General features: G+C 40.1%; 2 protein-coding genes across 2 annotated transcripts in view; both read right to left on the bottom strand.

Moving 5' to 3' along the window:
* Window positions 1-180, bottom strand: part of AK88_01124 (uncharacterized protein) — a gene marked incomplete at both ends in the record, with an annotated part of 3,401 nt that extends 3,221 nt beyond the window's left edge. Inside the window, one exon of the mRNA XM_012478762.1 lies at window positions 27-180. Coding sequence (XP_012334185.1) covers window positions 27-180 — 154 coding nt within the window. The remainder of the gene's footprint in view (window positions 1-26) is intronic.
* A 1,871-nt stretch (window positions 181-2,051) lies between these two features.
* Window positions 2,052-16,712, bottom strand: AK88_01125 (uncharacterized protein; the record flags this gene model as incomplete). Its single annotated transcript, XM_012478763.1, has 1 exon — window positions 2,052-16,712. The coding sequence occupies one exon, from the start codon at window positions 16,710-16,712 to the stop codon at window positions 2,052-2,054; it is 14,661 nt and encodes a 4,886-aa protein (XP_012334186.1).
* Window positions 16,713-17,968: the final 1,256 nt, after the last annotated feature.

Raw genomic sequence — 17,968 nt, forward strand, 5'->3', positions numbered from 1 at the left:
TTTTTTTTTTTTTTTTTTTGGCATACCCTCCATGTCGTTATATTCCAGGATGGAGACATAGGCGCCCATATCTTCAATCCTGTTAACCTTGACCATGATCAAGTCATCAACTTCGGGAAACTTCTTCTCATAAAAACGGCAGTCGCCTAAATCGGCTTTACTCCTCAGTAGGTCACCCATCTTGACTCCGGTTGCGAACAAAAGGGCGTTCCAATTTTGAAGGAGGGTTGCAAAGTGCTAATCGATGCGCTAGTATTTATTATTCCACTTGCTATGAATGCCTTTATACACAAAATGGCGAAAAAGATTATTCGCTGAGAGGGGAAAAAATAAATGAGCATATTTAATGGAATGTATATTATTCGAAATTTACTTATAGGCGCTTCTCCCCGTGTTCCTCAAGCGAGGGGTATTTTGTGTTTCCAACAAGTGGTATACCTGTAATGCTGCAGATGATGCGCGGGGGGGAATAACCTCCAACTATGCGAAGTGGAAAAGAGCTCGAAAAGAAAAGGAATAAGAAAATGCTTATTGCTCTTTTTTTTTTTTTTTTTTTTTTTTTTTTTTTTTTTTTTTTTATTGCTCTTTTTTTTTTTTTTTTTTTTTTTTTTTTTTTTTTCTTTAATGTTGTGGGGAGGTACATAAACAGTGGGAAAAAAAAAACTGGGGGAGAAAAAAAAAAAAAAAAAAAACTGTATGCTTTGTTACATACGTACATTGGATGCAGCAGAACGTAAGTTTGCCAGAGCAGATTTTTATTCTTCATTCTACTGGATCATTTTTTTTTCCTTTCCGTCAGCCTTCACTCGTCGATGGAAATATTTTGCGAAGGGTGCTTTGTACATGTATATAATATAATGACACTTGTTAATATTGTGGTGACTCCCCCGTTGCAGCAACATGTGGTAACTGTGCTGCGGTTTTACGCGGTATGGTGATTAACCCACGGGGGCTAGGCCTTTGAAAACAAAAATCCGTTTCCACCTGTATAGTGCATAAAAACGGCATTATCGCTCGACATAGGGGCAACAACCACCGTTAAGCCAAATTTAAAAATACGGAAAAAAGAATCAAAAATGTGATACATGGGGCATATGTACGTAAACATTATATACGCATATATTTGTACGCAATAATGTTACAAAGTATTCACGTGTAAAAGAAATAGGGCATTGCTAACATTATAAGTATGCACTTTCCGCGTTGTGCATCCTGCTTCTGCCCCTCTTTCCACCATTACAACTGCACAATATGATTCACATTTTATGCTTACTACCAGAACAGTGTATTAAATCAAACTTGAAAAGGGAGGAACCGAACTCCTTCACAACTGTTACAGATTCGTCGAAAATTGGATGGAAAAGGATAAGGCCATCAGCTGAACAGGGGGTCAGCGACGTCACATGTCCTTATTGAACTTCGCGCCAGACTTATTGAACGTCGTGCCAGATGTGTATGGCATGAAATATTTGGTTGCACGTACATACGTGTGATGGAATGTATGGACGCGCGCTCACGTTAAATAGAGCACTGAAGAACGGCAGTGAAAAGTCTCGACAAATGAGTTGACAGGGGGAGGAAAAAAAAAAAAAAAAAAAGGCAAGTAGCCATGTGCACGTAAAATTTGACGTCAAAGTTGCCAAAAGGTACTGCTGCCTTTGTTTGAAAAGTGCACCACGGGGAAGGAAACGTCGTTTGTGTCCCTCCTCCGGGGGAGAAAGTAAACATGCAGACGTACATATATATGTGCATGCCACAACGCGCAACGAAAAAGAACTTGACAAAGGTAGCACAAACGCAAGAGACAAGAGGGCAAATAATTCTTTTACATAATTGACAAAAGGGGGTAGAGCCGAAATGGGAAGCGGCTTTATGGACACAAAAAAAAAAAAAAAAAGCAAACAAAAAAACAAACACAATTGTGTGTGTTGATGTTCATGCTCCTGTGTGCATATATTATGTTGGGGCTCACCCGGAGGGACGAACCAGAACGAGCTCCATTACTAAAAAAAAAACACGAGTAGGTCTCCTGTCCACTCGGTAAAGCGGAGTTATAAATTCCCAATAAAAAAACAAAGTAATATATCCTCGAAAAAAGAATTGATGCATGCAGAATTTAATGAAATATTATGCGATGTAACTAGTTTGCTAGATAAGTGTTCACTTCTGCTTATCCAGTGTTTGAAAAAGTTGTATGCACTGAGGGATGTTTTTTTTCCATGGGTATTTTCTATGAACGCACTTCTAATTGGACAGACTTCATTTTTTGCGTTCTTCTGAATCGTGTGTGCTATTCTCTGGAGGATCACAAAGGGGTAGTACTTCTCTTCCGTATGGACTCTTCCAGCTGATGGTGAATTACGCTTGTCAATCCATTTTAGCGCTATGTTTATATATCTCTTTTTGTGATGAAGGGGAGTTTTGCCATTGGGGGGTATTGTACCATGTAAACGAAAAACATTTCCACGAGCAGCGTTAAAGTGGCCACACTTAGCTGCGCTCCTATGTGGTACCTTTGCATAAATATGCTTGTGCTTATTCCTCACCGTTTGGCCCTGTAACATATTGTTGTGGGTAAACACCACCTGGTCCGCTTTTGAAATAACGGAGCGAATGTACTTATTGTATTTGTGATCGTAGTGGTGTCTACACTTAGGTACAAAAAGGAAATTATCCTCCTTGTCAGATAGAACGATATTCCAAAAGGAGAAATAATTGGGGAAGTTACAATATTGTGTAAATAAATTTACTACGTTGCTCGAATCGTTGGTAGAAATTTTTCCTTTGTTAAAAAGGATGTTTTTGTGGGGGTAGCCCTTGTGGTAATACTGCTGGAAAATCCTTTTTATCACCTTTATGTTATTTTCAAAAAAGTAGACAAAATGGCAGTCGGTGCCAAAGAAGGGCAGGTAACTCATCAGGCTCACTTTTGTGCTGGATCTTTTGTAGATCCCCTGCATGATTTTGAGGTATTCAAAATTGAGGCTGAGCAGATCCTTCACTTTGTCAAACGTGCCGTTTGAGCATATAGGTTCCTTCTTCGCAGTTTCGTCCTTCCATGATGCGTCTTTCTCAGATTCATCCTTCCATGACAGGCCCTTCTCAGCTTCATCTATCCACGTAACCTTTACCTTGCAAGCACTGCCTCCCCTTTCGACCCTTCCCCCCACACCACATCCCTTCCTTTTATTCCTTTTTGGGGGGCGCAAAAAGTAGGAGCTGCTCGATTTTTCTGGAAACGTATACGCAGACAGGTCACCCCCCTGACCTCCTCCCACCCCTATGACTACAACTTTGGTATCTCTCTCAGGATTGGCAACATAATCGAAGAATTCCAAATCGCAAATTGATTTCTTCTGTGCTTTTCTTGCTGATGCTAGTGTGCCAAAGTAATGGTCTTCCCAGTACTTACAAAAGAATTGATAAAATGGATAGAAGGAATGATACACATCTGAGAGGAAATATAAATAATTGACACTTCGATCAATGTGTAAATTTTGGACCAGGAGAAAATAGTCGAAATTGTTTTGCACTTGTTTCACCAGTTGGTATTTCACAAAGGGGTTCAACTTTTTGAGGGCATATTTGATTAGCAGTTGATTCAGCTGATTTATGTGATTCAGGTCGCTGACCAGTATGTTCTCCTTCTTCTCTCTACTTTTGTAGTAAAGGGTATAAATGTTGTTTTGCGTACGTTCGTTGTATATATTGTTTATGATGATTGGTGCGGGTGACATCGCAGAGGTGGTGATTAAGTCGTTTTTACTACCCTCTTCATTGTCCCCTGCCAAGTCTGGGCTATTCACATGGCTATGGAAGGTGTGTAGAATTTTATTATGTTCCTCTAAATGCACTGACCAAATTTTTTTATCCCACTGGGCGGACCACTTCCTCTCGTAATAATTTACAATAACAGCATAGATTAAGGGAAGGAACTGCACCATTTTATTTTTCCTCTCTTTATTAAACTTTTCAATTTCGATAAATTGCTTACTAAACTCCTCATTGAAGAGTAGAAAGAGCTTCGCAAATTTTCCCTCTGCTACCAAGTGATCGTCGTGGTAGGTCTCTTCCGAAGAGGATCTCTCTCCGTCCAATTTTATGTAATACTTTAGCATTAGTAGCTCGCTTATATTTTTATGTGTATAATTCCCCTTTGTTTGAAATAGTAACATTGTGTCGTCTGAAAATGTCAAGGGGATTTTCTCATAGTACTTTAGCACTTCCAGTAAAAAATTGGCTATGGTGCTTTGGCTATCTTTATACCTCATCAGTGTGTTCCTAAGGATGTTTTTCTTTTCGGTGATCTCCAGGAGGGATCCTTTTTGGTTCATCACGAGGGTGTTCTCTTTGCTCATAGGATGAAGTTGCTCCAACCAGACAGCATTGCTAAAGATATGTGTTCCATTTGGCTGTTTACTTCCTCGAAGGTTTGTAGTATCCCTATGGGAAGCGCCTGTACATGTGTCGATATTTCTGGTGAATTTCTCAGGGGGGACGACATGCATACCCATTTTTTCTCCCCCTTCACACAGGCCGCGAAGTGTCTCTGCCACGAACAAGTGCTTATAATCTAGCGGCACGCTGTTATATTCTCGTCTTTTAACGAAGAGGATTCCCCGTTTTATTATTTTTCTCACAATATTGTTCTTGTCGCATGGTTGTCCAGGTGTTATGCGCGGTCCGTTCTTCAGTTCGCATATGTGTGGATCTGTATGTGGGTCCCTCCCCACGGTGCCTCGCGAGAGGCTCCCTTTCGTCGTCTTTGCATCGAAGCAGGAAAAGCTCAAGTGGTAATATTCATTATTCACGATGGAAATGTTTACAATGTCCAAGTGTGGGATAGCACTGGGGGAGAGGATTACCTTTCTGTTAAGACTTGTGTAATTGGTTTTGTGTAAATAGAAGTTTCTGTTAAGTGCGTTTCTTTGGTTTTTATTGGTCACTTGTTTGTGACTGTCTCGAGTTGTCTTCAAATGATAAGTGCTCACCTTCTCCGTGTAAATTAACTGGATGGGGAGGCTAACAAATTGGTTTGACGTGACATCGTATATTTTTAAAAAGCGTTTGTCAATTAGAAGAACGTACATAAATTCGATCAGATGGATGATAAAATGGGATGACAAATCATAGATATGAAAGAAGCTAAACAGAATTAAGGTGAGTGTACAGGTGGACACATCTGTGTGTCTTTTTAACACATATTTTCCACACCCTAGGTTTATATACCCTAAGTAGTAGTAGTACAAATTATTCGTGTTTTTATCTCTGATGTTCACCAGATTGTTTATTTTGTTTTTTATTCTTTTATTCAATGTTTTGTCGCAACTTCCGACAAAGACAAGGGAAAGACACTGATAAATTAAATTGACAATATCGTTCACATCTTCTTCTTTTATTTTGTATAAATGGTTCTGTTCATTTTGATACTTTTGTCCTAACAATCGACTGGTTATGTAATTTTCATCCTCCACAGGAGAGTACCAATTGTGCAAACATTTCTTAATTTTCTTTATCTTTTTAACATACTTTAAAATTAATTTGTATATGTGAGAGTACACTGAGTTTTTTTTACTGCTGGACATGGCCACCATGATGTTTGTCGAGTCTGCGCATTGTCTTTGCATCACTTCTTTGTGCGTTCCTCCATCCATTTCGTTCCTTTTTCTGGGGTGCGATGAATCGATCTTCTTTTTTGTGTCCTCCGAATCGCTGGAGCAGTCGTCATACTCCAGATGCTCAATGAGGTCATGAAGGTGGTTGTTGATTTGGTCGTCTATGTCTTCCTGCCTTTCTTCTCCTCCGTAGCTATGGCGGGGATGAGTATAGCGGCTATCCTCATCGTGATCATCATCATCTTCTCCACTATCGCTCCGTAGCTGCCCACTTATCGAGTCGCTAACCCTAACATCGATTCCCCTGCTGCTTAAACTTCCCCCTCCCATCTGATTAACCATCGCACTTGTGGACGCACCTCCCTGGGACTTCTTCGCATTCGTCTCGCGCAAAACTTCGTGTACATCGGGAAGGAGGTCCTGCACAAGATTCTCATTCGTAACCTTATCCTTAATCTTTTGGACCAAATAGTTTACCTTTTTGTATAGCTTCTCCAATTTCTTTTTGGCATAAATTCCTTTATTAATATTTTCAAAGTAGGAGATATATTCGAAGCATATTTTCTTGAAATGCTCGTGGTGTGTCGAAAGGTATTTTATGCTGAGCACTTGAAGCACCCCCATGATGATGTAGTACCTGAGCATTTCGCAGTTATAGACGAAGGTGTAATCTTTTAACAAATTGTGTTCGTGATTACGCCTCTGTGCGTTGGTCTGTTGGTCGCTACTTGTGTCTTCGACATATGCACTTGGGCAATCGACGCGGTCATTGCTTCCAGCGCGGGTTCCTCTTTCATGTACACCGTCTACGCCGCTACCTCGTCCGCCGTGGAAATAATACTTCAGGGCAGCGCCTCCCGGGGATAGCTTATCCCTGTAGCAATGTACAAAGCTCTGCTTGGACAGACGAAAATAGCGTCCACCCTCGTACATTCTGTTCATCTCATTACGTACAAAATCATGGCCCAAATTTAGGTGCCCATTTAGAAGGATGAATGTTTTCTCCAGTTCTTTATCCTTGAAGGTTCCATTTTTGTTAATCAAGTGCATATAGGGTAGCTTACTCTTCTTCTTTCTGCTCCAATCGTTAGGAAGAATCCTCAAGAAAGGAGGAATATTCGACAGAATATATTCATGAGATAACTCCACAAAATCGAAGATGATCATATTTCGCGCAAACGATTTTACCATAATTTCGTACTGATTAAAATAGTATATGTGGTCCATTATGGAGGGCATAAAAATCATATTAAAGGCATGAATATTGTTGCTTCTGAAGAAGGATAATGAAACTGCTACGGCGGATGAGATGATCATGTGCATTATGTCGTAAGACATATCATCTGCATGTAAACTCTTCATGGAGAATGTTTTTATGAAATCATTTTTGTGCATTTTATATGGTACATTTGCATTTATAAAATATAGTAAGGAAATTATTATAGTGTGGAAAAGGCTGCCTTTTTTATAATTGATACTTCCTATGGACCAGAAAATACACAATAAATTTAACTTGCTCAAATTTCTTTTTTGTAATAGCTTAAAGATGTATCTTGTCAAACATTTGTTGTTGCTATTCATGTGAAGGTATCCTAGACAAAGGAAGTTCGTACTGAGCACTAGGTTGTCTAAAGATTTTTTTTTCTTTTTTCTACTGTTGCTTTTCATTTTTTGCCATTTGTAGTCTCCACTTTTGTTTTTCTTTTTCTCTTGAGAATTTTCGGAGCAAATCGAATTGGATATTGGGGAGTTCATAAGGGAGTACACTTCGTCTATGTTATCTGGTTGGTTTTCTGGGTTACCATCTAGCGGATCTCTAAAACCGCAATCATCTGGGTGGTCATTTTTTTCGTCCTGTATGTTTTGTTCCTCGTCATCGTTTGGGTCCTCCTCCTCCACGTTGTCGTCTTTACCCCCTCGGTCACGTATGTACTGACGCATATATTCATTTCGGTCCTCCCATTCCTCGCTGAACTTATCACTGTATGGATCCACGTCGGCACCCTTTTTTGGTCGATATATATAATGCGGTGTTCCCTCCTGTGCGGTGTCAAGTCCCTCATTGAGGTGTTCCATTCTCTCGCACTGTCCATCCGTAAGGTCGTAATGGGGGGGATGGTACGTCTTGTCGTAGTCCAATTTGAATGCCTTATCGGAATTGTCCTGTTTAGCATGCCCATCGTAATGCTCCTTGCCACCCCAATCATAGTCCTCCTTTGAACTTTCCTCGTGATGGTCCTGCTTAGCACCTGCATCCCCGTTCTGCGGAGTGTCCGCCCGAATTAGCATACCCGGGTCGGCATTAGAATCCGCATTTGGGTAGTAACTGACGTCGGTGCTTCCCCTTGTGAGGTTGTAAATTCCCTCCGCCCCGTCCCCCTCGCGGTGGCTCGGAAAGCTGGTGGATCCAGCCAAGGGGTTCCCTATCCCACTTCCTATATTTCGATCAAGGGTGTTGCACGAAAGGGACGACGCATCGTCACTGGTCATCGGAACGGTTGAAGTTTCTTCATCGGATAATTCGTTGTCATATGCATAGAGCAGGTTACAATATTGGGAGTCGTCCCCTGCGCAGGCTTGTCTAGACTCTGTTTCATTTTGCAGGCATCCTTCTTTTTTCATATGTTCAATTTTCGTGCCCACCTTGTCCGTCTTGTTAATTTTTTTTTTTTTATAAAAAACAAATTTGTAGTTGTCGTCGCAGTGCTCATGTTCGTTAAAACATTGAAAAAGTAAACTGTCCAAGTTGAGTTTCCTCTTGCCGTCATATAATTCTTTGAACAGAGCGCTTAGACATATGGATGTCAGCTCTCGATTCTTCGAAGATATCAACGAAAGAGATATGCCCAAAATGGAACAAATATAGAGGCACCTATTTTTGTATTTCAAAATGTACTGTAAAAATAGAGAAATTTTTAAACTCTTAAAAAATTGTAATAATCCTAATCCGTATATTAATCCAGCGAGAAAGTACATCCCACAATATTTATAATTCTTATTCAAAAATTTAAACAAATAATTCTCATGGTTTATAATGTTTACTAGGACAGTGTTTTTCTTCTTGTGCATGTCGTCATATTTTTTGTACAAAATGGTCTGGCATAGAGAGCATTGCAATTTGAACGCATTTCTGATTTTTCCATTCACAAAATTATTGTATTTAATGCACTTGGCTTTGTCAAATGTGAAATCAAAGTAATCAATTTTTTTATTTAATTTCTTTTTATTTTTAAAATCGTTTACGTCGTATAGGTTTGCATATTCCTCCATTGGTGTGTTGTTGTAGCTGGACATGGCGTCGTTCACGTGGTGGCTTCTTTCTCTCTGGATTACACTGGACACTGCACTGTTTCGCACACTCCTACTGGAGTTTATGGACGGCCGGTTTGGCGCTGGTCGCTCTCCTGGGCGGTCATCTTCACCGCCATAGTTACCTCGATCAACTCCCCCACCGGTGCTATGCCTTGCAGCTTGTCCATTTAAATTGGAGGCGACTCCGTTGAGCACTGGCAGCGATCCGTTGCTTTCCCTCCTGGGAAGGCTATTCATCATGAAGCTGTTTCTTCTGTCATAGTACAGAAACGATATTTGGCTGTCCCTCCTGGGTTCCGTGTCATTAATGGACATGTTGCAGCTGTATCTGCGATTTATGTTATCGAAAGAAATGTCGTTCATTTTTTCCTGGCCCGTGGTCTCGTTAGCAGCTTTGTTGGGTGTGTATAAAAAATTACTCGAATAGAACTCATCATTAGAGGAGTCATTCGCATTGGGGTTGTAACTAGTATTGTAAATCTTGTTGGAGTTGGTATTTGCTCTCCTAATTGGGTCATCTCCTGGAGCGTCGCTTCGACCACCGTGTTCGTGATCCCCATTCTGGCGTCCATTTTCTCCGTCACCTTCCACATCGATGACACTTTTGGGCGAATCCACACATTCGGGCACTTCCCACGTTTTATTAAAGTCGCTATTGTAATCACTCTCCTGGTATGAAGAGGAGCTAGTTGAATCTTGTACTTCATTTGAAACACCAGCCTGGTTATTATTCATTTCGTTGTTTCTGAGCGACTCTCTATGTGCTAGAACATTTTGGGACGTGCTATTGTTAAATTGGAAATTATCGAAGAAGTCTCTTGTGTGTGTAGATGCTGGAACTCCAATTTTATTGGCTAGCTCTCTTATAGGTACAGTGTTAAAATTGCGTAATACATTTTTGCAAGTCTGTAACTCTTTAAGCTTTTTATTTAGGATGAATATTTTGTCGATTTTGTCTGTCTTCACGTGGACGTTCAGAGAATTCAGCAGGCTATTCACATTTAGTTTGATTCTGTTCATGTGTTTTTTTTTTTTTTTTTTTAAAGAGTATTTCAAATTGTGTAGCTTATCTCTCTGGTTCACGTTGTTGCTGTGCGCGACGCTGAAGGGAAGGAAGGAGCGCTCTCTCGCGAGGTGCACGGAGCTGTCATTCTGACCGTTGTTATCGTTGTGACCGTTGTTGTTGCCACCGTAATCGTTATTGTTGGCGCTGAGATTGCTGTGGCCGCCTCCCTCGTTCTGGTTACTCCCCTGGTTGCCATTCACTCGGTGGCTATGCACGGGGCTATTCTCGAAGTGACTGATGGGAGGACTCTCCTCCATACTTGTCGACACATTCCGACTTACATTGTACGAGTTAGCTCTAGCCACGTCTCGGGAGTTACCAACTCCACTGTTTAGAGGTAACACATTCAAGTGGTTGCCATAATTTCTATAAATAACATTTCCTGTGTTTCTTTCGGGGGTCCTATTTTGATTGTAACTGAAGCGGTTCCCCGAGTTGCTGCCTTGATGCTGCATGCGGCTCGAAGGGTTAAGCAAGCTTCGGTAATTTAAATTAGTACTTGTCCTTAGCTCATTAGTGCGTATGTGCCAGTAGCTATTAAATTCCCGTATCCTCCTGTTCAGCATGGTGACCTCGGATGGTTCGTTGAAGGTGTCAGTGTTAAACCGCATGTTGTTACTTCCAATGTGTCTGTTAATGTGGTTTTGGTTGTTATCAAATCGTGTGTAGTGATACGAAGCAGCGTTTCTCAAATGGACATTTTGAATGTCATTTTCGGAGTTGTCTCTTATTAGGACGTTGCTGTTTCTATGGGGAATGTTCACCATGGGCGCCCCATTTGGGTATCCAGTTCCGTGGGCGTTGGTCCTTGGGGACTCAGCGGCAGGGTTATAGGCGCTGTGGGATACAACGGGATGGGATCCACTAACCCCGTTGTTCCCATTTATCATGCCGGTCGCTTGATTCGTCAGATTCATATCTCCTCGATTTGCCTCATTGTTCGGTCCCTCATTCACAGGAAATCCATTTTCATTCAACGAATTGGCGTAGTTGTAAAATGTGGCACTGGGGCGGCGGTTGGAGCCATCCACGGGATCCCTACTATAAGCGCGAGATGGTACATTAAGGGAAAAACTATTGGTTGCAGGGATGGAAATATTGCTAAGGCGACTTTGGTTCTGTCTGTACTCAAATAAATATACATACAAATCATATTTTATGTTAAAATTGATATCCGGTTTGTAATGAATGGAGTTGATAATATCGAAAAAATTAATTTCGCTAATGTTGAACATGCAGATATATTTCATTTTGTAAAATTTTTCTAGGGTATAATAAAGGTGCATTAAATCTAAAACCTTGTCAATATTTCCGTTAATTTTGGTGTCGATAAGTATTTTCTTCTCTTCTAATTTGTCTAAATTAACCAGTTTGATGATTTTTTTTAAATGTTTATTTACATTCTTCCTGTTATACTTGTGTTTGTGAATATATGCGCTTTCCAAACTGTCTGAGGAGTTTTCCAGGTCTATCAAATCGATTAGGTCCCTACTTTGTGCACGTCCTTCTACCTCTTCTTCCTCCTGTTCCTCCTCCTCCTCGACGTCGTCCTCCTTATCTTTCAACAGTTGTATTTTTCGTTTCTTGTAATATTTGGAGAAGTAATAATTGTGAAAATTATTGAGGTAGACGAGTACCGGATCTTTGTTGTGTGGAAAATAACACGAGGAGATATTTCGATCCATTTTAAATGTATCGAAGAAAAAGCAGCAGTCTTTCAATATTTTGTATTCACTTAGGTAGCTCTTTTGGACAATTAGGTTCTTTTTATCGTAGCTGTTGTGCGCTTGGTCTTCTCTCTGGCCCTTCTTCCGTTTCTCCTCATTGTGCGTGTCGTTTTTGTCCTTACCACACGCGCCCTTTTCATAGCAATGGAGAGGACCATCGCGCAGAAGTGTGCTGTGGAAACTCCTATTTAAAATGTCTAAAACTTGATAAAAATTTTTCTTCACTTTTGTATTTGTGGAGTCGAAGCATTTGTTGAAATAGAGGTCCTCCCTGTTTATGCTGATGTAAAAATTGTCATTCTTAAAGTTGAACGTGTGGTAGCAGTCGAAGAGTTTTATCATTTCCATGGGCAGGCGATCGTTACTCAGAAGGAGTGCAGTTTTCGAGCATTTCTGTGATTCTTCCTTTTCGTCTCTCGCCTTGTGCCCCTCCAAAAACAGCGCGTCTCTGAGGACATGATGTCTTCCCCCCGAACCACTGCGCAATACATGGATATCACTGTTGGCACTGTTAGTACTGTTAATACTGTTAATACTGTGCATGCGGATATGCAAAAAATAGGAGTACCTGTTCAGAGCATATAAATTTTCGTAAAAGACGGACTTGAGTAGTATATTAACGAGATTCATGTCATCTAGGTTTAGTGAATCGAAATGTTTTATGTTGGACGTGTGCAAGTGAATTTGCCTTTGGAAAAATTGGAGGTGATTACTGCTTTGCTGCCTCTCCTTCGAGTGTTGTGAGAATGCGCAACTGGACGTGGCACTACTGCTGTGAGATGTCGCAAAGGAATTTCCATTACGGGGTGCTTTTTTGCCCTGTTTGGTTGGAATAACTGCTCTTTTACGATGATTGGGTTGCCTCTTGCGTGTGCAGTACCTTCCACATGTTGCTTCCTTTTTGGAGACTTCACCACGGGGAGAATTATGTGCACAGCTGTTTCTTCGTCCTTGAGACCCCTTCTCCTCTGGGCATTCCATAAAATGTACTGGGAAGGTGGGCACATAAATTACGTCCAACTCGTTCTTAACAACATTCCTGATAAAATTATTTTTGATTATTTTTTTTTTCAAATTTTGTCCATAGAGTAGACTCAAATGGGAGGCAATTAGCAAATTCTTTAGCGGAAAATATAGAGGGGAGAAATAGTACAGGAATTTCATTTTGTTGTCAAGAAGGATGAACGATTTGAAGGACTGGAAGTTTTCATAGCAGTCTGTTATGTGACTTTCGTTTGTGATTATACGAGTCAATCTACTTTGTTTATACTTCCCTTTCTTAATATTCTTGTTCCTGCTTGTTCTCCTCCTGTCCTGGTCCTCCATGATTACACTGAAAAGTTGTTCCACCTCCCTCAAGTAATATTCATAATTGAGTTTCAGCTTCTTTGTGTGATTCTCATTATGTTGAAGACAGAAGGTAGCATTCAAAAAATGGTTCAAGTGGCTATGCCCTTCCTCCGCATGACTGCAATTGGCAATTTGGCTGAGGAGTTCCAATGTGTTTGGGATGCTACTCAGTCTGGTGAATTTTCCCTTTAGGTAATTGTTTAAAAATGTATATTTGTCAAATTTGTCGCGTGGCCTTAACTCTATGACTCTGTTTTTACTAACGGGGGAATGGATTGTGTATGTCTTTCCACAAATGGGGTCCCTTCTTTGCTCCATTTTGAGACAGAATCTATCCCTTTTGCTTACACTTAGTGATAACCCCTGACGTGCTACATTATATGTACACCGTTTTAGTAATTCTTCCTTGTAGTACCTTCTGCATACATGATGATAAAAAGGGAGCAGGGTTCTTTTCCTGCATGAACTCAGTTTGTTCAAGTAATGAAACATAAAATTGTACAGCTTGAGCGTGTATGACAGGATAAGAATTAAAAATATGATATCGTCTTTGATTTTTTGTTCCACCAACTCGCTCATGCTGATTTCGTCACAGTAGGAATGTAGGTAGGCTAACAGGAGATACTTGTTGCGGTAAATATGCTTATACTTATCGTGCAGGTAGGTAATAAAATTGTTGATGACGGTGTAATAGCTGTTCGTGGTGTTATCAGGGGGGAGGTCCACGTCTTTATCCATTTTGCCACCACGCGGGAGGAAGCTTTTGTGTGTGATTTTCCTTACCCTATCGTCACTATCATAGGAATTAGAAGAAGATTCATGGTCCTCCTCACTGTTTGAACTTTCCTCCGCTTGTTCAAACCTAAAGCAGTTAAATTTCGATTCGATATACTCCTCCGTGGGTATGAGGTTCTTCCCTTTTTTAAGGTACAAATATTTTTCCATTCTTCTGTACATTTTTAAGTCTTCTACGCAGATAAGCATAAAGAGGTAAACAAATCGGCTGAACTCGATGTGGGACAGATTGTCCACTTCGAAGAAATTTCTGTTGAAAATTTCGTACTTTTCCGTTTGGTTCTTTACCCAAGTCTTGTTCGCGATTGGGGGGTCGCTAAATTGTTGACTCGGGTGGGGGGGACATTTCTGTGTCTGCATGTGTCCGCTCTGCAGATGGGTACTCCACGTGTTTACACTTCGCCCGTTTTCACTTAACCCGTTTGTGCTTTTCTCGTTTTCCTTTTGCGCGTTGACGCTGTTGGGGGACGGCGCCCACCAGTGAGAGTACCCCAAATCGTGTTGACCCAAAAAGTATATGTCAATGTTAATAAAGTGGAAAATGCCCTTGTTCTGCTGCCCCCTCCTGCACTCATAAATGAAGAGGGTGAGAAACTGAGTGGCAATCTTTTTGCAGATATAGTTGTAGAAAAAGTACAGGACAAATTTGAGTGTGGGGTTTTTGGGTAGAATGTCGATGTGGACTCTGTAGGATTTCAAGCGGAGCTTCTTCTTGTTGTCATAGTCGATCGTATCAACAGTGACATGACAGAGGTCTGAGTTGTGTAAATTATATATTTGCGCTGTGCTGTTGTACAGGTATATGCTAGAGAGGTACACATCGTCAGAGAGTAGGTAGAGCATTCCGTCTTTGTTGAGGATGATGATGAAGTGATTCATTTTGTTAACATCTAGGACGAGTTTATTTAATTGTGTGTTCTTGTTTGGATCTTTTTTCTTCGTCTCTGCATCTGTCCATTTTAGTATGTCCCTCTTTTGCTTTAGCAGCTTTTTAAAATAGAGCATCCTCTTTTCCCCAGTAGAAACGTTAACAATAGTATGTTCGTAATTTCGCTCCCTTGGCTTGCACTCCAAATGGGTAGTGTTCATTTGGTTGTTGAGGAAGGCACACAAGTTGTAGGGGTAGTACTTGAGCGTGGAGAACTCCCTTGTCATATTAACGGTGGTGAAATTTAAAACATTGGGGATAACCTTAATTTTATCCTTGACGTATTTGTGATATATTGGGATAAGAAATAGCAAATTGTTTGCATTATCGTAGACACACAATTTAATTCTACTTTGGATGCTTTTATTTCCTCCCGTGGTGATAACAAGTTGTGGTTTGTAAGCTTGTGTGTTAAAATTGATATTTCTGAATGTTTCTTTTTTGTAACAGAACTGTTTTTTTTCGATGCTTAGGAAGTGCTGGAAAGGGAGGAACTTTTCCATTTTTTCCGCTTTGAAATAATTCTTCAGATATTTTTTGTTGTATTTTACCACATTGTAGAGGATATAAAAGAAGAAGTAGGTCTCCGTGTTTTCCTCGAAAGCGATGCAGATGTTCACGTTGGAGTTTATGTGTATGATATTCATGTTCGGGATTTGGTTTAGCCTTGTTTCGCAAGGCTCCTCCAGAGCAGAGGAGGAGGAAGCATCAGATGAGGTGGAAAAAGTGGAGGAATCGGTTGGGAATGGCACCGTTTCGGTAGGGGACGATCCATGGCACAATGGGTCAGTCCACATAAAAACCTTCTCCTCACGGTAAAAATATTTACACTTGCGGAAAAAGAGAGAGTCGTTCCCGCCTCCAACTGTGTTGGAGTAGAACGGGTGAACAGCGGACAAGTAGAGTACTCTAATTTTTTCCTTCACGTTGTTCTTGTAGATGGAGTACGTGAAGTACTTTTGTCCGTTGGTAGAGCTCAACAAATTTACAAAAAACAAATGATCATTGTGGTCAAATACTCGGAGGGGGGTATACCCAAGGGAGAATTCTGTCTTCCTTGTTCTGCTTAAAATGTCTATTATTTGGACATTTATTTTATTTTCGAAATTTCGCTCAAACGTGTAGATGTATTTGTTCTTGTGGGGGAGCAGGGCGTCCTGCTCAATTGATCCCTCATTGGTTAGGGAAGTACGTCGAAAAACACTCTTGTCATCTGATATAAGGTAAAAGAAGGTACCGTTGGAAACCTTGAATGATTTCCTAATTCCATCGTAATAATGAAATGTCATTAACCTGTTTTCCTTGCAGTAAGTCACCTTGTATTCATATAAGGCGCCATTCACTATGTTGGAATAGAATTTGGTCCTTTTGACGTTCCTATTGTAAATATTATTAACGAAAATTTTTTCTTTAAAATTTGTTTTTCTGATTGTATCACCTTTTTGTTTCCTCTTTCGCTCAAAATTATATACTTTTGGGAAATACTTTCTCAAATAAATATCTTCCTTTTTTAACAATATTAGTAATTTTAAAATGTGTTCCTTGATATTTCCCTTTTCGTTTTTTTTTTCTTCACATATCCATTTTATGTACGTCAAAATGTGTCCGTTCTGTTTTGAGTCATTTTTGCATTCTTCAATGCTATAAAAATTGTCTATATATGTTTCGACATTTTTATTGGGTGTACTGTCTTGTTTATTTCGTTCGTCTTTTTTTTTTTCTTTTTTTTTAACGTCAAAATAGTTTAATATGGAATACTGATTGTTCTTGTAACAGTAACTGGAATTAGCGGCCCCTTTTTTGCATAGACTGGTACTTTTCTTTTTTTCGCTTTTTTGTTTTTGTCCCAATATGGGTTGTTTGCTTTTGCTAACTTTCTTCTTTGACTCGCCATGTTTTATAATAATAGCGTACACCATTTTAGGGTAACTGCGCCGTGTGCCTTTTCTTTTTTTTTTTTTTTTTGCCTTCCAGCTCGGCACAGTGGGCTGATTAAGCAAAACGAGGGGGAGTGTACGCAGGGTTCTACTTGCACGTCTTGTGCAGGTACATGTCACCCTATTCCCCGTTGCAAATTCCTTCTCGTGGATCAAATCTTGCCTTGGGTAAAGGCAAAGATTTCGTGCCTGTAAGAAGGGGAAGCTATTTATAGGACAAATGAGCTGAAGTAAAAACCGTTATAACGGAACGGGAGGGGGGGAGTATAGGAAAAAAGGAAATTGACAATTTTAACAACAAAAGGGAGGTCACCATATGCGTATGCATATGCATGATGGTACACGATGGGTGTACGTCTAATGAGGACAGTGTCTTAACAACCAAAGACGTGCGTATTTAAAAAAACGTGGGGGGGGGATTTCATACAAGCAGGGAAACAATGGCCATTTCGTTGCATCGGCTAGGTGTGCCGCATGCTGTGCCAATGGATGTGTCACCTGATATGTCATTTCACTTGTGACAATTTATACGCCCCCTCTTTTGACATTCTGCTGGGGCCATTATTAAGATAAAAAAAAAAAAAAAAAAAAAGTCACGCAATTGACAAAGAAGTCGAAAATGTCAACGAAAGAGAACCAACTTATGCTCTTAAAAATTAATGGGAAAAAATGCCAAGTGCAATTTGGAAGGTAAGAAATATGTGGGGGAAATTAAAGGGAGAATAACATGGAAAAGATGGCAAGAAGAAAGGATAAGGTGATAGGTTTTGTGCAAAAGGCTTACCAACAAAAAAAAAAAAAAATACTCAAAAAAACGAGCAAAATACGTAAGGGGGGAAAAAAAAAAAAAATTGCGTAAATGGTTCCAGAGAAATAGCGCAATAAGCCAATGGTATACTTCGATGCGTTAGGAGTTAACAAAATTGTTTACACTCCTTGGGTATCTTAAATAAAGGAAAAGTGCATTTTTAGTTAAAAAGTGGGGAAAAAAAAAAAATTCTATTCCTTGGAAACGAGGGGGGGCATATTGAGAATGATATTGCCCGCCTCGATTTGCAAGAAACGATTAGTCTTTTCTTTTCTTTTTTTTTTTTTTTTTTTTTTAAGCATATTCCCTGTTGCACTTTTTTACCGTATTTAAGAATCGAAAGTGCAAGTGCACCCGTAATTGTAAAGGCAATTGTGTAAAAATAGACCTGGTACGTTTCGCCCGCACTCACGAGAACAAAGGTGTAGCG

This window comes from Plasmodium fragile (genome assembly GCF_000956335.1).
Source record: "Plasmodium fragile strain nilgiri unplaced genomic scaffold supercont1.9, whole genome shotgun sequence".
Taxonomy (NCBI): Eukaryota; Apicomplexa; class Aconoidasida; order Haemosporida; family Plasmodiidae; genus Plasmodium; species Plasmodium fragile.